Source organism: Diplotaxodon limnothrissa, linkage group LG22 (assembly GCF_057381915.1).
Source record: "Diplotaxodon limnothrissa isolate DT_005_m linkage group LG22, D_limnothrissa_male_GT1.1, whole genome shotgun sequence".
In the NCBI taxonomy this organism is placed as follows: Eukaryota; Metazoa; Chordata; class Actinopteri; order Cichliformes; family Cichlidae; genus Diplotaxodon; species Diplotaxodon limnothrissa.
In genome coordinates this window covers 16,571,558-16,593,105 of record NC_140616.1, presented here as the reverse complement: position 1 = coordinate 16,593,105, position 21,548 = coordinate 16,571,558, and the positions used below count along the sequence as shown (strand labels likewise).

Below are 21,548 nucleotides of genomic sequence, written 5' to 3'. Positions count from 1 at the left end.
ACATCACAGTAACTATATAAATTGAAATTCTGTGGTCCTCTATCTGATCCTTCATTCCCTCAGAAACAAACAAACAAAAAGCCAGTTGAACCATTAGCTTTGACAAACCTGCTACAGGTGAAAAGGGAAATGTGAACCTCTGTAACATTAGAAATGCTTCATTTGACCCCTTTGCTTACTTTGACTAACAAGAATCAGGTTACCCAAGTGTACTTTGTCCTCCTGGGAGTTTTGTTTTATTTAACAGAAACTTGTAATTGTTGTGTTGTTTTTGTTTTCTGTCATTGGTGTAATATATGAAGAAAAATAACTCTGCTGTAATAACTCATTGCTAAAACGCCATTCATTAGTACTCCTTTTGCCTTCAAAGTTACCTTCATTTTCTTTGGCCTAGATCCAACAAGGTGCTGAAAACATTCCTCAGAGTGTTTGATCCATATTGACAAAATATTATATTATTAATTCTCCCATTCCAACACTTCCCAAAGGTGCTCTATTGGATTGGGATCTGGTGACTGTGGAGGCCATTTGAGTACAGTGAACTCACTGTGATGTTCAACAAACCAGTTTGAGCTTTGTGACATGGTATGCTATCATGTTGGAAGCAGCAATCAAATGATGGGTACCCTGTGCTCATACAGGGATCATTAGCAAAAACATTCAGATAGGCTGTGGTCTTTAAGCAGTACTTAGTTAGTAGTAAAGGGTCCATAGTGTGCAAAACAATATCCCCACCCCATTACACTATGACCAGTTATAGTCTAAATGCACTAAGTTGCTGCCATGTAATTGTATTATTAGATATTTTCTTTAATTAGCAGTTCAGCCGACATATTTGCTTAAATGAAAATGACTTTATGCTGAAACTTTAAAAATGTATTGCTTTCTAAAAGTGTGGACACTGTTATTTTCCAATTACATAATGTAATAACAATGTATCTATGTCAAAGATACATTTGCTTTTTGAATCATTGTTAAAATGTTTTAGTTTTAAATACTTTAATAAATACCCCCCCCCCCGGCCCCCCAAGCAATCTTTATTTGCCTGCCAGGCTTTTAATTTATTTGATAGAGGTAATAAAACGGATTATTTGCCATCAGAGCAATAGATACTGAATGAAGCTTTAGTGGCATAGAGATATTCTAATAATTTACAAAATACTAATGTAAAACACACACACACACGTACACACAACAGACAACTTATAAAAGGGAGCATGGTTAAAAAAAAAAAAAGCTTAAAAAAATGCGCACCAGTGCATTTTTAATATGAAATTAGATAGAACTCCGTGGATGTATACTGTAAACTAGTCCTTCAGACAAAGTTTTCTTGGAGTTTGACATCTTGTTTGTTCGCTAAACATCTTTGATGCATTTGATTCGTTAACCGCTGGAGGGACCTCTGTGGCGCATGCGCACCTTTCTCACTTTTGGATGACAACTGCGGCAGAGAGATAACGGACAAACACTCAGCGAGAGCTCCGCGGCGAGGGCAAGGGTTCACTGTTCGGGTAAAGGTTTCTCTGTCCTAAATAAAGTAATGAGGTAGAAAGTCAAAAAGTTAACCAACCCAACCGGCTATGGAACAGATTGGCACGGCTACGGTGAAGATGGACCAGAAGTTTGAGGAGATAGATTCAGAGGGCCGGTGGCAGAAACTCTACTCAGTAAGTCTGTTAGCATAGCAACCGCAAAGCTAACGCGGATTGTGAGTACTTAAAGCGCGCATTTATTGGAGTAAAACTAACAGTCCGGAATGCATTTACTATAAAGTTATAACCGTCTTTCCTAAATAATTTCCTTTGTAGCTCATTTTCATGATTTGCGTTATTTTTAGAAGTCGCTGACATACTTTACTTTTAATGTTACCGAAAGCTTAGTCAATGTCATAAGCCCGTGCATATGGTTGAAGCGATTAGCTACATTACATAGCTACGGACTTGTTTACACTGTTAAATCCGCTCTATCTCGGGAAGATCCTGCTCTTAGTTCATATGTAATGACTGCCGAAAGTTACCGCGTGTGTTTACGAGTAAACCAACTGGTTTTCTGATTGCTCTCATGTGATAATATATGCCTAGTGAAAATGCTCAGAGAGGGGCGGAACTGAAAATGTAACCGCTTGAATTTGGTACACGTAGTGATTTGTTTCATTACTTTTTCTTTTGTGTCGCTAAACCTTACTCCCGCTGTCCAGGAAATCAGGAACCAGTCCCACGAGTGTTCCTACAAAGTGGCAAAGTATCCGGAGAATCGCAACAGAAACAGATATCGGGATGTCAGTCCATGTAGGTAAACATTTGTATAAAGGCCAGACTGTTTACCTATCAATTCACAGCCCATGCCCAAATAACATTTCCCTTATCCCACTTGCAGTCGATCACAGTCGGGTGAAGCTGAAGAACACAGAGAATGACTACATCAATGCAAGTCTGGTAGTGAATGAGGAAGCCCAGAGGAGTTACATCCTGACTCAGGCAAGTCCAAGGAGTTCTACACCATGGTTAACCCTCTGAGGTCTAAGTCATTATATGTGCTATCTCCTAACCCTAATCCTGCCCCACAAATGGTGCTTGGAATTTTATCAAACTAAAGCAAATACCTGAATCCCAAATATCTGTTGAGATGTTCAAAATATAACGCTGAATGTGATTCAGAACACGTTTTGCTTTTGTATGTACTATTTTACGTAGTTTAACAGTATCATTAGCGCATCATAAAGTGTTTAATAAGCTTCCACAACATGGGTCCACAAGATAGACAACATAATCATGGTTATTTTGTTGGCTTCAATCTGTTTTTGTGCAGTAGGACTTAGATGCCTCAAACTAAAACATACTTTACTGCTCTGTCATGTTTTTAGTTTGAAGTCTGCGCTTTTGACACAAGTTGAAACCTTAGACTCGGTGAGGATAAGGTTAAGATGCTAGGTCATCTTAAATCGGTCATGTAGTTTGGACACCAGAGTGTTAAGGATCTTGCTTTTAGGTCCATATAGTCCATTATTTATTAACACTGACTGATTATTTAGGCCCTAAAATATCTCTCTATATACACTTTTAGTTCTGTAATATTTATATGAATGTGACTTTTCCCCCCAGTTCTTATCAAACTGTGTACATGTGGCTAGTTTGCATAATAGTTTCTGCATATGCCCTTCTTCTCCTCATAATTATTTATTATGTTAACCTGTGTACAATTACCACCCGGTTTGTTATTTAACCTCAGCCTCCAATTTCTAAAAATCCACAAAACCCAAACTAAAAGAGCTCAAAATAAATAAAGCAGGTTGGATGTTTCATTTGCTGTTAGACAGAGTTATTTGCATGTGGAAATAGACATAACACGGCACAGCAAATCCCTGAGCTGAGTAACTCAATCTGTTATCACAAGAAAACGAACTTCCAGGTGAGAATTTGACTAAGGGCGACCTGTTTAGAGATATCGACTCACACTTTTACCCCCATTCTCACATCAAAGAAGAAGCAAAGAGTTAAAGTCTGCATTAAAGTGGGAACATTAGGATTTTTTTTGTAATATTCAGGTTACTGGCTTGACTTGGCAGACGTGAATAGACCTGTTTGTAAGAGGTTATTAATGAGACTTACCTCTGAATGTAACCTAACCCTGTTTGACAAACAGAAACTGAAGTGGTCCTTCTTGCTTCCAGCGCCTCCTGAGACCAAAGCTCTTGTTCAGAATACAATTTTAATTTCTCCTAGTTATTTTGGATTAATTGGACCTGACAGTATAAAAACTAAGCATCACCAAACAAAGTTGTTTTTTCTTCTTATGGGGACACTTGGTTTGTTTTACACCATAAGACAATACAGTTACCAGTGTTTGACCCTTTAATCCCCAATTACTGTGGCTGTAAAACTACAAAATAATTCTGATCTTTGAGCTGGCATTTGAATTTTCTCTCTATCCCAAAATGTTTGATGAGTTATGGTAATGTGAAGCACACATGGTAAAACCTAGGCAGAGCTGATTTCCCTGTCTGTATTCAGACTACAGTACCTTGTAGATACTACTGTGTTGCCATGATACATCAAATATTGCCATAAAGTTGGTTTTCTCTATCTTCCGGATCAGTTTGAATTTTGTCTGTAGGACAAACAGTGACAGAATTACAGTCAGTTAAAGAGTGGCTGTGAAATGGACTGGCCGCTGAGCCGATGGTATATAAAGGGTGAACTTTATTGAGCAGAGTGAAGTATAAGGTGCATTATAGCTAAAAAAGTAAACCCCCCCATATGAGGAAAGCTGGTCATAGGAAGTTCCATAATGATCCATATGTGCTTATTCAAATCCTTTACACACATGGCACACCTGTGGCGGCTTCATTTATTATTTTAGCTCAGTTGTTCCTGATATGGAGATTAGCAGTCAGAAGTAGACAGTTAATCAAAATCCACATTGTTGTTACTGAGGCAGCTGAGCTATCATATGTCTGGTTGCACAGGTTCTGAGGTCCATTACACAGATTTAAAAATACTTCTTAGTAATTCTGTTCCTTTTACTAATTCAGACATGTTTTTGTTGTTAGTTTTATTGTTTAGTTTAATTTGCTTTGCTCATCCAGCCAAAGGACCGTGTCTAATGCCACAGCAAGTTCTTGTGAACTGTGGCCGTCTCTAACACAGTTCACAAGAACCACTATTCCTCTGAGTTTTTGTCATATTTTAGTGAAATAAAATATGCGCGTGGTGATTATCTAATAGCTCTTCACTTAAACTGTGCTGAAAGTCAAGGTCACATTTTTTTGTGAGTTGTAAAGGATTGTGACGGATGAGCTACTGTGTCATTGACGTTATGGCCAATTTAAATTCAACGTCATGAAAGTCCAGTAGTGCTTATTGTATCAATATTGTGCTAATAGATGTTTACCAACACTGTCATGACCTCTCTCATCCTTTATATTTAAATTCAGGACTTTGTATTAGCATGGCAGTTTGTATAAGATATTAATATAACACTAAGATATGGTATATATTAATTATACTCGGTGTGGTCAGTATATCTTCTGTGGTTGTGTGTTTGCTAGTAACTCAAAGAACAAGATATGGCAAAAGACATCCTGAAAACTGTGGAAATATATTTAGTTACATCATAAGCTGTGGATATTACACATGAACTGAAGCTTTCGTGTTTAAAAACAATCGCTGAAATACAGAGATGCTTTTGGAAGCAGCACGTCTCATCCAGCTTGCAGGCTGGCTGCCAGGGTTGCTGCTTGTCGGATAATGATGTCTAAATCTCTCTACCACCGGTTGTAATTGCAGTTTTGTTGAAAATATTTCCTTATATCACTAACTCTGTCAGTGATTTTTTTTTAGCCTTTACTAATTAAATCAGAATGACTGCAACAACATATTATATAATGACATTAAGATAAAAGTCATTTGAAACCTAAGAAATACCACAAGTTTGTGAAGCGAGAGAAGAGAGGTAGGCTAGAAGCTGTGAAACACTCACGTTAACAGAGTTTTATTTATCAGAAGGAACACTGATCTTTTATTGCTTCTTGAAAAGAATTAAAGGGTGTTTTCACATAATTAGCCTTTGAAATTCTTTTTATTGCTACGTTATCTGGCGTGACTAATAGTTGTTGACATTTTGAGGACACAGTTATTACAAATATCAGCTGAAATTCTCTCTTTAAGAGTCAGGAATTCATGCCACAAGAGTTGTGGTGATCATGTGACGGGTTTCAGTTGGTGCAAAACGTTGTATGAAACCAAAACCTTTACCATTGGTTCTTAACCAGACGTGCATTCTTCCTACACAGATTTGAATATTTTCAAGTCTTCAGGAAATGAAAGGACAAATGACTTCAACGGTCATCACCACAGTTAAACAGCCCAGGCTGATAAGACTCTTTATTTATGATTCTGCTCACCATGCACTGACTGCTACCTCGCTAATTTAAAGCTACTGAGCGTTTTCACGATTAAACACGACAACCCTGTATCGCGTGTTTCTCACTTCAGTAACAGATTGTAAAGAGTTGGGCCGGAGGATATTTTTGAGATGTTGACTAACAACATTTTTTAGTCTAGTCTTACACACTTGAGTTCTGTCAGTCATCCATAACATCCAGTGGGTTATTTTTTTTCACACTTTTTGTTTTCTTGTATTGCTTCTTTGGAGATGAGTCATCTGTGGTTTGTTAAAATGTTACAGCATCCCACTAGTCTGATCAGAGTCAGCTGAAAGTAGTTACACAAAGCAATCATTACACATTTAAAACTATAACCAAAATTGCAGCAGTTACTTTCCACATCAATAAATGTGATGATGATTTTTTTTTTAAACTTTTAATCCTTTAATTTTCTTTCTTTTTAATCCCGTATGTTATGTTTTCTTGGCTGTGATGATGGGCTTCTCTGTGGCTGACGACTGAAGACCGCGTAAAATGTTCCTCAGCATAACTCCAGAGAAATGGCTCGTGAGGTCAAGTTAATTCCTGTAGCACATTTAAAAACAAAGTGCTGTAAAATTATCAACAGAGTTTGAAAAAAAGGCATCATAAATTGAAACTCATTATGATTGAAATGCTGAAGAATAAAAAAGAGTTTTCAAAGAGTTTTGAATGTGTCTAATGTTGGAGAGGTCCTGATGTGAAGGAGCAGGGTTTTTTTAATATCAAAGAAATGAGCCGGTCATCTTGATGTTTAAGCACTTGTATTTTTTATTTCTGTTTAGCAGGAATGCAGCAGAGACTACTGACTACTGTACCTCTGTCTTATGTATTCTGAACATAAAGGCAGACTTTTAAGAGACTCATGAAAGACCTTTGACATTTTGATGGTTTTCAGCCCACCAATAATTTACTCAGCTCAGCCACATGGTAACCTTTAGCAGTTTTGATCTTTAACTCTTGCTGTCATGCGGCAAATCTCTGCGGCATGCTGACCATAAGATTAGAGACCAACCTCTGTGTGTTGCATGGCTAATATATTGAGTGGATCTGATGTTATTGTTCAAAGCATAGACATCACATGAATTTGTTTTGTGGACCTCCCACTCTTCCAGCTGTGTAACTGATTGAAGCGTTTGTTTGTTTTTCTGTTTATTTATTTATTTATTTTGTCCACAGGGCCCCCTCAGGAACACCTGTGGTCACTTTTGGCTCATGATCTGGGAGCAAAAGACCAAAGCAGTCATCATGCTCAACAGAGTCATAGAGAAAGGCTCGGTGAGTGTAGAGTACAGCAGATACAGATTACACTCTCTGGTATGACTTCTGTTATTCGACTGTGTGCACCCACACACAGAAATTTGCAGAAATATCAAATAGACCACAGAAAAACTTGTCAAGAGATCGACTGTTTTATCTTCAGCCACACACACACACACGCACACTTACTTGCTTGCTGGTAGTGTGAAATAATTTAAGCACTTTTTAGTGCTCATATTAAACTTTTTAAATGGTCAGATGTCAAGTAACACACCACATTTACATCCACGATGAAATATCCAATAATCATGACTGCATCCATGGATCCAATGACGTTTTCCTAAGAACTTCACAGCGAGGTCTCACAGTGTTTCGGTTTGATGTGTATTTGCAAAGGGTTCAATTTTCCCTCGTCTCATCACAACAGTAGAGAAATTCCCACATCCAAGTCTTGACTTGACTTCAGTTGTTAATTACTTTTAAGCTGGCCCAGGCCCACACTCTCTGGTAAATATTTTCATTCAAATCCTTCACTAAGCTTTAAGTAATCCTGTTAATAAACAGGGAAACAAACAAATGGACAGACCTAAGCATCACGTGACCTCCTTGGCAACAAAAAGCCAACATTTGGTAAAAAGAGGCAGTCGGTGATGGCGATGGATAATCTCAACCCCCCAACTGAGGCCTCACAGACAGCTGTTTACTCAACAGGGTCGGTTCCTTACACATCTTAGTATCGTCCTTTTCTGTAGCGATTTTAAATCTGGCTGAAAATGCAATCTTTTGTTTTTATTTTCCAAACCAGCATTCCTGAGATGTCACAATGTGATATTAAGCCCCTTTTTTTCATAATCACAACATTATCTGATAACAGCTCTACTGTGTTTTTTTTGCCTATACTGGCATGAAACCTGAAGGAATTTGTTTTTCTTACAACACTGGCCGACAGACCTCGCAAGGATGGCTTAAGTTGTCTTTTTCGACACGCTCGTGTTACTCTGCACACACTGAAACAATAACCTGGCATCCTTATATTTACACACTGCAAAAGCCATTTTGGAAAAGCTCCATTTGAGTGGGAGAAATGTGTTTTTGTGTTTTTGTTTGTTTGTTTTTTGTCTGGATGCAGAGCTGCAACATGAAACGTGAAAAAATGTGGGTTTATAAATTTTAGAGGCTTAATCTGTATGTACTCTCGCCCTCCTCCTGTCAGCAGGATTACTGGAATTCAGTGTTTTGACAGTGTGTTCACACACAGATGTATTGAGTGGATCTGGGATGCAGCCAAACCTCTCAACTCCTCTAACTCCAGTGATCCTGCAATGTTCAGATTAAACACGCACACTAAAAGTCTGTCGTGCAGAGCAGCTGTGACCTCTCTGTTTCTCCGTAAAGCAGCTGAAGTGGATCCTGCTGGGTCATGAGATTCACTCTGTGCCGGTTTTCTTTGAAATGAAAGATACAGAGCACCTAATCAACAGATATTTTTAAACTCACAAGGATCTTCTCTGTAGATTGGCAAAGTTGAGTGATAAACTTAGACTTGCTGAATTGGAATTGAACAAGGCTTTACATTTGGCAGGGACTAACTGACATAAACGTCTACAGGAAGGAAGTACACAAATACTTTTTTTTACGCAGAGTTATACATGTTTTGTGTCATGTGACGTTAGCGTCAGTGTCACCGGGTAGAATTAAGAAGATATTTGACCGCAATGTGTGTAAAGTTATTATTCAGCGTCCCTGAATAGCCGCTTCTACTTCTCCTTTTAATGTGTGTGTTTCCTCTCATGTGATAGGAAAAGTGTGCCCAGTACTGGCCCACAGCAGAGGAAAGGGAGATGGCCTTCAGAGACACACGCTTCTTGGTCACACTGCTGTCAGAAGACACCAAGTCTTACTACACCACCAGAAGGCTGGAGCTGCAGAACATTCAAGTAGGCCACAGCATTACTCAGTGTGGGGAATTACCAGCAAAAGGTGGCGAAGGAGAAGTAAAATTTAGAGGTTTCACACCAAAGATTTGCCCTTATTCACTAATGACACATATTATTATTATGTTTTGTTTTTTTATCAGATTTTTACGAAGCTTTTCTCCCACGCAAACAAAGGTTTTGCAGTGTGGAGGTGGGAAGATGTCGATGGAAAATGTAAATGAGGTGCAAACGATGCAAGAGAGCAGTCTGATACGTTTTAAATAAATGGCAAATGCACAAAGTACAGCGTAAAATCAAATCATTTAATTTTGAGTTTCTGTAATCCTCCAGCTACTTGTTTCATCATATTTAAAATGAGCGCCAAAAGGAGCGTTCTTAATGGAAATTTACAGCCAAGTTTATTTTGCTGGATTGGTGTTTTTTCAGGAGCAGGTTTATTCAACAAAAAGAAACTGAAAGTGTTGTTGCTGACTTGTTTGCCAAGTCCAGTTCTTAAACTGAAGTAACCTCCAGTTACCCCAGTCAGCACTGATAAAGACAACTGAAAGTGTAAATACACATAGAGCAAAGTTTTAGAGTTTAACTGCTAGTGAGCCCTGCTTTATCTCCTTTCACAGACAGGGGAGAAAAGGGAGCTCTACCACTTTCATTACACAACGTGGCCCGATTTTGGTGTCCCCGAGTCCCCGGCTTCCTTCCTAAACTTCCTCTTTAAGGTGCGGGAATCTGGAGCACTGGGCACAGATCAAGGACCAGCTGTGGTGCACTGTAGCGCTGGAATCGGACGCTCAGGGACGTTTTCACTAGTTGACACATGCCTGGTCCTGGTAAGTCCTGGGTCTTTGTTCTACGCAAGCTCCGACTGAATGCGTTTCATGTATTTTTGCTACCTCCACCAAGGAGATTATTTTTGTAGTAGTGTTTGCGTGTGTGTCATTCTGCCTGTAAGCACAATAGCTTGAAAAGCTTTGAATGAATTTTGATAAAACTTTGTAGGGGTGTAGAGTGGGGTCATGTTAATGGTCCATTAAAATTTGGCTTACATCCACCAATGTCTTCAGGGTCAACATATTGATTTAATGGTCGAAAATTACTAAAAAAGCTTTATAACTTAGAAGCTACAAGTCTTAGAAGCTTGCAGTGTATTGTCAACATATAGAAAGTATGGTATATAGAAAGATTTATCATATCATGCCACATTTGACCTCTGATCTTTCCTTCACAGTCAACAGATTGAGCTAAAGGTCAAAGAGATAATAATGCTATATAGAGATATTTTAAAATGTGTTTCTTACTGCCATTGTTTGTATTGACAACATAGAGGCAGTGCTATATGGGGATTCTAAGTATATGGTTACTTTGGACCTCTGTCCTCTTCTTCAAGGTGAAATAAGGTCAAACCGCCATAAAAGATCTTTTGTGTTTAAAACTCTCCTTAAATTCTGCTGCCTTTGTTTGTATTGGCAACATTTAAGAAATGAAACTGATACATGGGGATTTTAAAAATCACTTTATAGTTTGGATCGAAGTTTAATTGTGTCAGGTTTGACTTTTGACCTCACTTTTACATTTCACATATGCCTTTCCTTCGAGTTGACCTCAGAATCTGTTATTTTCAATGTACTACACATTTTCTTATTTACGTTGAAAAAGGACAAAGAAAACAAAAACAAAATGAATATATACAAAATACAATACTGTTCTCTTAAATGTAAATACTGCCCAGAGGGTGCGCTGCCCTGGGTGAGGTTTGCCCTCTTTGACCTGTGCTTATTTTAAAGATTAACACACAAGTTATTATTTGACATTTGTATGTGCACTTTATGTTAAGAAATGGCATGAGCTCAGTAACTTTCGTAATGAATCTATTGGCGCTTAAATATGAAAATAATTGTGTTTGAATGTCTGACTGACGCACCTTAAGCACATAGATATAAGAGAAAAAATGCCGAAAAAATAAAAGTGAAGTACATTTACGTTTATCCCACACTCCAAATACAACACAGTTTTGCATTTTGAGAAAACGCAGTGTAAGGGTACAAAAATATTTTTAAAACTTCTACACTGAAATTATGGCTGTCTTTGCTTGCCCTTCCTCCTAAAAGAGCACAGTAAGGTGTAGCTTTAGAGGCAGGTTTTGATAGTTTATATAACATCCTGGAAATAAAGCCTGTTGGGAAATGTCAGAAAGCTCCTTTTTCCTCTAAACCAGCTGGCAAGCTGTCACTGTGTTTGTGTTTCATTGACAGAATCTGGCAGGCTTCCAGAGTGATAATGTTGTACTGTAGTTAACCATTCACTGTCCTTATTTTATGTGAGAGTTTACTCACTATAGCCTTCCAAAACAGACAGTGCTTTGAATAAATACAGGATTAACTTAAAAATACAGACTCAAACATTCAGGTTATTTACAAGTTTATGCTGTAGATGAAAAAATAATGGAGATTAAATTGATTTGGATTTCCCTTTGAAAACATGGGTTAACATAAAGAGATTTGGGATTTCCTTCTGGTTAATGGAAATGTGTATTATTGCTGTATCTTCTAGATGGACAAGAGGAAAGACCCCTCATCAGTAGACATCAAAAGCATCCTGCTGAACATGAGGAAATACCGAATGGGCCTGATTCAGACTCCTGATCAGCTGCGATTCTCATACATGGCTGTCCTTGAAGGGGCAAAGTTTATCATGGGAGACTCATCTGTACAGGTAGCTGTTCCAGACAGGAATAAAAAAATAAAAAACAATTAGGTGACTTTCTTTCTCAATCCGTTGTTCGTGTGTAAATTTGGAGGCCTGTGTGTAGTCCCACTTTTTTAGCAGGAGTTATTTTTTTCTGAAAAAGATTTAGAATCAGCAGACTGCGAAATATTTTCATATTTTACTGGGGGCTTACTTTGTGAATTAGTCAAAGAGAGATGGTGGAATATTTGGGGATTGGAAAGCCAGGCTGACAACTTGAGATCTGAAGGCTCAAACAAAGTATTATAATAAGCCCAGTGTGAATTACAATGCAAGAAAATGATAACTAAAACATTGGTATTCTGTTCTTCCATTTAAACTCAGACTGTGTGTTGAGTCTGAGCTTTTCTAGGACACATAGATAAACACAAGTATAGCAGTAAATATAAATCAAACGCATGGTATCTGTTTACTTTATATGGAAGGAATATTATTTATCTACAAAATCCCCAAGTTGTAAATCAAGGGAACTATATTTGTCAGTAAGGGAGCCACATTATGGCCACACTGATTTGGTTGGTGTGCATCACTATGATCCTGCTGGGTGCAATGTGTTCCCAAGAAAATTATTGCTTTTTGCTTCCTGCGCACTTGTTGAAGTAGTAAACATAAATTTTTTGTTGCGCAAAAGGGCGAGTGTGCAATTGTAAAGCGCAAACTGCGTCCAGGATGGAAACAATTGTATTATACTGCTAATACAATATATGCTAATACAATACAACTTTGACTCTTTGCAAACATCTGCACAGACAGCATGCAAATGCTAAGCTAGGCAAGACTCAGAGTGATGTTAAAGCTGAGTGCATGCAGTCCTCAGCCCAGCACCCAGAGCCTGATCTTCAACACGTAACAAAGGAAGTGTTGAGCAGTCAGACTATACCCTCCATTACTCCCTGTTGATGTTTCTACAGTAGAATCACCATGGCGATTGCCATGTAACGTGTAGTGTAACTAATTACTCCCTCGAGGGAGTAGTTAACTAACAATAAATGTGTAATACATTACCCCAACACTGCTACAAACCGAATACAAAGTCAACTTTTAGTCTTTACTTACAAAATAACTGTTTCCGTCTTTGCTCTCTGTCTTCAGCAATTATTGTGGAGATGAAGACAAGAGCAGACAAGGACACAGCAGTAATGTATTCAGAGCTAATAGGTTTAGAAGACTGCGATACACACTACCAAATTCTTCTTAAAATTTAGGTTTTGTTTTCTTTTGAGAGTCCTAAAAGGTAGACAGATTTTACATTGTATTGTCTTTGAATCCTTATCCTTGAAAAATGCTATCTGAGACAGTCCTTTACATGCAGCACCAGGCGCTCTGCGTTGTATTTACGTATTTAACCTCATAAACCTAACCTGCTCTATATACTTTTGTTGCACAATGTCATTTTACAGAGTGGAAACACACAGAATGTTTTGTCACTGGAAAAAAGTACTGCTGTTCCCATCCTGTTTGCTGTCAATCTTTCCGTGTAGAATCAATGGCGGGAATTATCCAAGGAAGATCAGGAGCCGCTATCAGAGTCTCCCCCTGCACCTCAGCCACAGGCCAGGTGTCCGACGGAGCGGCACAATGGCAGCCAGCAGGAGGACGGAGGGGACTACAGACAGGACGGCAAAGCGCCTGCACAGTCTCCCTGCAAGGAGCAGGAGCTCGATGGCAGCACAGCACAGTCAGTACAGTGAGTCTGATAAACAAAAAGCGTGTGTAGATTATCAGCCAATAATCAGCTGATTGACCTATTACTGGTTCAACTTCTAACAAAGTATGAATGTCAGAGTGAGGATAGATGTAAAGTGAATCCGATGAAACCCATAAAAAATAGAAGAAAAAATTAAACTGGGATTAAAAAACCAAACAAAACAATGAAATTAACTGAAATGACACTTTGTACTTAAATTTTAAATGGCAAACTTAGAGGAAACATCTTTAGTTTTAGACTTTTTCAGTTTGGTCACATTTGTCAGCACAGCCGATTGTCATTATAAAGTGTGTTTTAAAACTGGTCTGACTTCTTTATTCTATCCCAGGCAATTACTTCCCACATTATAATAACTGAAAATACTGAAACTTACACTGATTCTAATGAGAACCAAACTGAAATGAGAAAATCCACTCTGGAAACAAATCTGAGAAAAACTAGAATCTATAAAACCAGGAGTAAAAACTGATGACAAAATGTTAAACTATACCGTCTCTGTTTGGTGTCATTTGGACTTGGCTACAGGCTACATGTGTAAAAAAAAAATTAAATGTACCGTTGTTACTAAACAACTGTTTACCTGCGTTCCTCCTTTCTACGCAGAAAACGACGCAGGGAAGACAGCATCTCCAAATCGAGCACAGCCAAGACACCCCAAAGCAAGTCCAGGACAAATGACTCTGAGAGGAAGAGAAAAAGGTGATTAAAGTTTTGGTTTAAACCACTTTTTACTCTCTTTTTTGTTTTTTATAGTCAAATCATCAAGTTGGTGTTCTCTGGGATGATTTTTCATGCACCATGTCAGTACCTGCTGAAATTTGGACTGCCAAGCGTTACATATGTGTGTAAAAAATAATCAACGTGGGCAAATTTAGGTAGTCCATTGGGGTTAATTACCCCAATGGAAGTCAGGTACACCACTGTGTTGTATTTAATAAATGGCTTTAGCAGTAAGCGAGGTGTTAAAATGCATAAATTGAGGCATCGAATGATTTTGCACTCTCTTAGGTCTTTATTTTCTTGTAGACAGCGGAGAAGAATTTTTATTTGACCACTGTTACGATGTCAAATACAAGAGGATACAAGTCATTTTTCAGCTACACTTTAATTTACTTTAAGGGATACACAGGCTTTCCCAGTGTGTGACTTAAACCTCTAATAGCAGAAGTTACCCCAAGTCGGTCTTGAAACTTCATTTTTTTTAGCTTTTATAATTTTCTGTTTCTGTTTCTCATAATTCTTATGCATCGACTCCTCTAGCCTAGCCAGCTGACACACAGCTTACGTTCTCATGAAGGCACAGGTTGACACCTTATTTCTGATGACAGTGCACCTCAAGAGAAAAAAAAAACTGCTTCTCACTGAATCACTTCTGAGAAGGCAGCCTTTGTTGTGTGACATGTCAGCGTTGTTCCAGTAATACAGGCAAAACTGCGCCATTTCTGTGAAGATCTTACACTGTTGTTGTGGTTCTCCTGGACAGTTTGGGCTGCATTTGCTGCACATGACAAGAGCTCGGCTGTCCGGCGGGGGGCGGTGTATCTTTACCCCCCTCTGAGGCAGCAACGACAACCACGGAGAGCGCGTTTAACGGACGAAATTTACCCGCAGCTTTAAAAAAACAAACAAAAGAAAGAACACCCACTCTTGTACATGGAGGTCTGTGTGTTTGCGTGTGTGCAGGTGTGTGTATGTAAGTGTGTATTGCTGTGTTTTCTCTTGGGGTTTTGTTCTTCCTTTGATGATTTGCTTGGCTCTTGTGGTTTTGGAGTTGTTAATTTTGGCTGCACTCTAGCATGCTGCGCGAGTGTGAGTACATTTGTGGTTGTTGGTTTTCGAAACTCTGAAATGTCAGGTTCGGTTGGAACAATGCAAAATGCTAATTATTATTATGCATCATATATTTGAATTTGCCGTCAGCGTTTTATCTCTGCAGTAAACCCTGTCAAGAAAGTGGGCGTACGAAAGATTAATCAACAACCTCTGCTTTGAAAATAAAAGTCATGCAAGGAAGGAGGCCTGGAAAGAGAAGGCAGAAGCATAGATTGTCCCTTGGCAGTTATAGAAAAATACATCAGTGATTGGACCTTTGATGAAGCCCTCCATCCTGCCGTTCTGACAAATGAGGAGTGGGTCTGACTGAAAACCCAGCTGAGTCTACTGATGGTCAAACGCCCACAGCTTCAGTTTTAAAATCTTGATACCTGTGCTCCAGCGGAAATCCACTCGGTGTTTTGTCAGTCGATGTATTTCTGAAATATTCGGTTGTTGTAAGCAGCTGAAAGTGCGCCTCTATGGATCAAACGCCACATCAAGATGCAGTCAGCGCTAACTTTTGAAAAATCAGCAGTCTTAGCTGCTCACAGCAGTTTGCTTTCTGTTTTCACAAAGCTCATTTTAAGCTATTTGCTGGCTAACACACAAAATAAGCAGCACTGCCAAAGTAGCAGTGAAACACCAGAAAAGCTTTTTTTTTTAAAAAGGCTCTGGTTCCAGATGTGAATTTCCCCATTCATTTTCTCTATTTACTTTTCCTAAAATCCTCATACTGAGAGTTTTAGGCCTTGATCAAAGCCAAACAACCCATGAGGTAAAGCATGACCATAAAAATCTTTGTTTGGGATCACAAAATTAAAGGAAAACAAAAGAAAAAAGGTGCATTACTGGGTACACAATTAATGGTGAAGAAATTACTCGTCCCAATAGTGCAAAACCTAATCAAACTGAATTCTTTTCATTTCTGTATTGCTGTAAAATAATAGTGTTGTGTGTGTGTGTGTGTGTGTGTGTGTGTGTATATATATATATATATATATATATATATATATATATATATATATATATATATATATATATATATATATATATATATATATATATATATATATATATATATATGTCTGTGTGTGTGTGTGTGTGTGTGTGTGTGTTTGTGTTTAGTAAAGGATAGTGTAGTTGTGTGTATGGTACAGTTCTTTGTTCCCGATTGCAGTGACAGCTCTTGCAGTTTCTGAACTTTCTTCCCACTAAGCAATCTGCAGATTTAAACATTGCCACGGTAACACCAGCCTCCACCAATCACAGACGTTGCCGATTCAATTTAAGATTGTGGGTAGGCTAGTTTTGTTTTTTTGGTTTTATGGCCCATAATCAAAAATCCTCCTGGAGAACATGAATGGGATTTTTACTTCTGGAACCTCACCTGTGTCATTGTAACATTTGTGAGAGGAAGCAGCCAGAAGTGCATCTCAAACACACAAATCAAAGAGTTCAAAGATATATTGATGTATTTTCAGGATGATAATTAAAAAACAGTCTAAAGAGTACACAGCTGATTGCAGCTGCCTGTGGCTCTGCTAAGGCGTACCCTGATTTGTGATCCTTTTTCTTCTAACTTAATGCAGACAGTAAAATATATTAAAATAATCTTGTTGAATTCGGAAAGCCTCCCTAAACAGTTGCCCCCCACATAGAAAGAATGCAGGTTTAAAGAACATCTGCTTTGGCTTAACTTTTTAAAATAATGAGTGGATATGTCTGGATTTGCTGCATGTTTTTTCTATCTTGAGGACTTTATTGTGTCTGTTTTCCTAGTGGATTTGTGTATTGTGAAGTGCATCAATTGTGTTTTGGACTTTATAAAGTTTGAATATTAAATCAGCAGCTTTTCTTACTTAAACAGGCTGGAAGATCAAAAACACTTCCTGTTGCTCAACTAACAACTAATTTTTAGATCCTTTTCTTTTCTTTTCTTTTTTCTTTGCTTGTGTGTCTGGAAATAGTTGAAGTGCCTGTAAGTTACGTAAAGCGCTTCAGTGTTTACTTCTATCCAACCAACAGTCCCAGACCTCAAAACGGAAGAGGCTGAAACTACACACATGTAGTTTGATGTGTTATTAAAGCAGTCAGAGTTAATGTAAGTGTAATTTCAGGCCCGACTCCAGCTCTACAGCAGTCATCTACGTTCTTCATTTTAGCACTGATCATTAGATCTAATGGAGAGGGCAACTTTTGCTTTACTTTACAAAAATATTGAACATTTCTCTGAGATGTGGGGAAAAGCTTGGCTGTATCCGTAACATACCATTGTTGGTTGTGATTACACTACGTCTTTACCCTTGCACGTTGGAACTGGAGGAGCTGGTTTGGTAGCTCACTTTGACTCTATGACTACATACTACAGTTGTGTGCAGGGCTTTTCCTGCCTAGAGGAATTTCTGGCACCCTCCAGAAAGTGCAATAAAAATCACTGCCATTGTTTGTTGAAATAGAATCTACTCGAGCATGATAGACTTGAATTAACACAGACTCCTTACCTTTACTGTACTCTGGGTGCGGCTGGGTACTACACTGTAGCATTTCTGTATACCTGAACTTCAGTAGTGTGTTGGTAACGTTCCCCACAGAAGCACAGATTCATACAGTACCACAGCCAAGTGTACGCATCATCAGCAGCACAGGGCAAACCACACCAGCAGTCGAAACACGAGCAACTTCAGCAGCTGGATACTGTTGGCGGTTGGCCTTTTAAAACAAACACTGGGCACTGAAATATCATATTGGTATCTAAAGTCTTTCACATGCAAGGCAATGCAAAGCTAGTCCTAAAAGCAAAGAACGAAACAGGGATGTCTTTGGACGCTTTAAAATAACGAAACATTTTCGTGTTTCAGCTGAAAGCTTCTGAACCACTCGGGGGTTTTCCTGGCTCTCATTGAGCCTTTGGAGGGTACATAAATATGATTGGTTGAGACAAAGACCTCAAGTTACAAAAGGTTACTATGGTATTGCTGGCCATAAACAAATAAACAGTTGTGGTGATCTTTTTCTTTTGGGGGGGATTTTTGTATGCAGGAAACCCCCTGTGAGTGTGACGAGTTTTATTAAGCATAACAGCTGCTTTTGCTGCTCTGATAGTCGGTCTGATGTTGATGTGATCAAAGTGATCTTTAGATTCCTGCTTTCTGCGGTTTCATCACGGCAGCTCGGCCAAGCCTAAGATACTAACGGGATTTTTCGTAGCACGGCTTCCTTTGATCACTCTTAAGCTTCACTGACCGACAGAAAAAAGTTTTTTTGAGTTTAACAGGAACTTATTTTTCTTTATTTTCTTTTCACAGGGCGAAAACCAGCGACTACTAACCACCTCCACCTGTAGCCACAACTCTGGCAGCAAAGCCAACATCGGCAGGGAACTCCAGCTCTCTCCCAATCTTCCTCACCTCCATGTCCTCAGCTAGCGCTCCTTTTCCTTTTCATTGCTTGTGTGTCTTTTTTTTTCCTTGCATACCGGCCTATCATCATTAGTTAGAGCCAACGTTTCTGTTTCTTCTACCATCAGGAACACATCACGTCCACCTCCGGCTCACCTTTCCGATCTCTCATCCTCATTGTTTACAGTGGACACTTTGACATTCGTTTAAAGACAAGCACACCAGCGCTTTACCCCTCTGGCCACACCTCAACCTTAAACTGTCAATGCTGCTTCCGGAGTCAAAAGATTTGTTTTTTCTTTCTCTCGCTCTCTTTTTTGGCATTAATAATATTATTTTGCAGCTTTCTCATTCTTTTACGCTCATTTACATTCATGAAATTCAGACTGAAAATAGGGGCTATGCATTGCCAATTTGTAATGCTGTTTATATGTGTATTTTTGGAAAAGGGTAAAAAACATTTTTTCAGAGGCAAAAGTAAAAAATGTTCTATTTTTTATAATAAATTACTTGAAGTTTTTCAGGTGATGTGGGGCCGGCTGAATGAAACACACTGTCTCGCTCCCATGTGAGAAATTCAGTGACATGTAATGTTTCCATGATGTACATAGTGTTCTTCTTTTTTTTTTTAAGAGAGATGTGTACAAAATGACATATTTTTGCTTGTAAAGGAAACCCTGAATACCAAAAGAAGAAGAAAAAAGGACGAAAGCTTATGTTACACACCTGGATAAAGTAGAAAGCTGATTTAAAGCTGACTTGTTCTCCTTTTGAAACAAATTGTCTTAAGTTTGTTTTTGTTTTTTAGAGTGTAATCTGTAATTAAAACTGGTATCATCTAGTTTACATACAAACTGTTCTTCTGTGGTTATTTATCTACAAACCTGTTGGTTTGGTGCTATATTAATTAAATATAACAATAATAATAATAATATTAAAACAATAATATATGTCTTCTTTTGGATGAAAAGAAGTTGGATAAATTGGAAGAATTAGTATTTGGTTAGCTAAAATTATCAGTTGTAAGCTAAACGAAGATTACAAAGACACATAACCATCCATAAAATTATATTTAGTCATTTTTTAAATGTAATTTTATGATGATTTGGTGTTCAAGATGTAAAACTAAACATTTTTAGTAGCAGGAGGATAGATTTTTGTCAGTTTTTCCTTTAGTTTTCATACTAAGCTAAACTAGCAGTATGTAGGTTGTTGCCCACAGTGGTTGTAAATGCTGAGACCCAGTAAATATAGTAAGAGCTATACAACAGAAAAAACCCAGTTTAAAATAGTTGTGTTTGTCCATGAACAATTTATTGTGTTCAAATTTTATTCTATGTTGTATTTTGTTGGTTTACTTCCGTGGCATCTTATAATCTTCTATCTAATTTCAGGATGTGAGAGAATCCTAAAATTTAGGATAAGAAATATTGTCAGTATTAAAATATTTGAATTAAAAACCTGAATTAAAACTATATAGAAAACAAAATGCAGCTTCTTGCTTAAGAAATGGGACGACTAATAAAAACAAGACTTGGAAGTGGGCGTGGTCAGCACCAGAAGCAGTCTGAACTGCTGATGACAGGACAGTTTTGACTGTCTCATTGTTGCAGCAGATTCATCAGACCAGGAAATATACTTCCAAATTTATTCTATTGTTTAGTTTTGAAGCCTCAGTTTCCTGTTCTTGGCTGACTGGAGTGGCACCCAGCGTGGTTTGCACTTCTGCATATCTCATTTGTAACCAGTAATTCTGAGTTACTACTGATTTCCTGTCAGCTCAAAGCAGTCCTCTGCTTCTCCTCTGACACCAACAAGGTATCCAGAAAATCACTGGATATTTTATCCTTTTCAGACCATTCTCTGGAAACTCTGGAGATGGCTATGTGGGAAACTCCCAGCAGATCAGCAGTTTGTGAAATACTCTGACCAGCACGTCAAACAACCACACCACATTCACCAGTGGCTTAAATGATTTTTCTTCCTCATTCTGAGGCTTGTTTTGAACTTTAGCATGTCATCTCAAGCATGTCTACATGCTTAAATGCACTGAGTTGCTGCCGTGTGATTGATTGATTCGATTATTAGAGCAATTGAAAAGGTATAACTACAGAAACAGGTGAGTATCTTTTGTACCCTAACAAAAAAATAACCAAAACAATATTATTTTTTCCTCTTCTTCAATGTGGTCAATTATGCCTATCAAATAAACATTAAGTGGCTTGTGTGTACATATTTAATAACTTATTTATGCCTAAATGGCACTTAGTAGAGTGCTTTTATTACAAAAAATGTTTTGAACTCCTTAAATCTGCCCCTGATGAATACCCCCATATTAATTTAAAAAGATATAATTAAAAGTAATAACTTGAAAAATCATTAGCAGTAAAAACTGAACTGAAATGAGCAAACAAAAGTGTGAAAATGAAACTGAAAACAAATCCAAGATACAAAACTATACTAGGAATCCTCAACTGCTTATACACCATTTTATTTAATGTCCTCAGTTCAAATTTACTTGTTTCTTTCAAATTATTCAGATCCAGGACTTTATTTTATTGCTCTCCCTTAAAAAAAATCTCTGCTGTCAGCAGGACATTCCTTTCCCACAAGTGGTCTACACACAGAAAATGATTCAGACTGAAAGGAAAACCACAAAATGGCTTGAATCGGAGCGTTGTGCTGTTGTTACCATTATAGGTTGTAGAAAAGAATCAAATTACAGAGAGGTGGGACTGCCAGGAATACAGCATGGAGCCTGGCCA

At 38.1% G+C, this 21,548-nt stretch overlaps 1 protein-coding gene across 4 annotated transcripts; it reads left to right on the top strand.

The window, feature by feature from the left end:
- The first annotated feature begins 1,461 nt into the window (after positions 1-1,461).
- On the top strand, positions 1,462-19,584 carry ptpn2b (protein tyrosine phosphatase non-receptor type 2b). Of its 4 annotated transcripts, none has more exons than XR_014905063.1 (11): positions 1,462-1,667; positions 2,198-2,288; positions 2,377-2,477; positions 7,103-7,201; positions 8,983-9,120; positions 9,738-9,947; positions 11,668-11,829; positions 13,344-13,540; positions 14,174-14,269; positions 15,054-15,229; positions 18,691-19,584. XR_014905063.1 is itself a non-coding variant. In XM_085346373.1 (10 exons), exons 1-10 carry the CDS (start codon positions 1,581-1,583, stop codon positions 18,710-18,712), a joined length of 1,203 nt encoding a protein of 400 aa, XP_085202499.1. In that variant the 5' UTR covers positions 1,462-1,580; the 3' UTR covers positions 18,713-19,584. The 4 variants fall into 4 exon arrangements, 2 of the variants coding, with proteins under 2 accessions (XP_085202499.1, XP_085202498.1); XR_014905062.1 differs by having other exon boundaries at positions 13,344-13,549; XM_085346373.1 differs by lacking the exon at positions 15,054-15,229.
- The last annotated feature ends 1,964 nt before the right edge of the window (positions 19,585-21,548 follow it).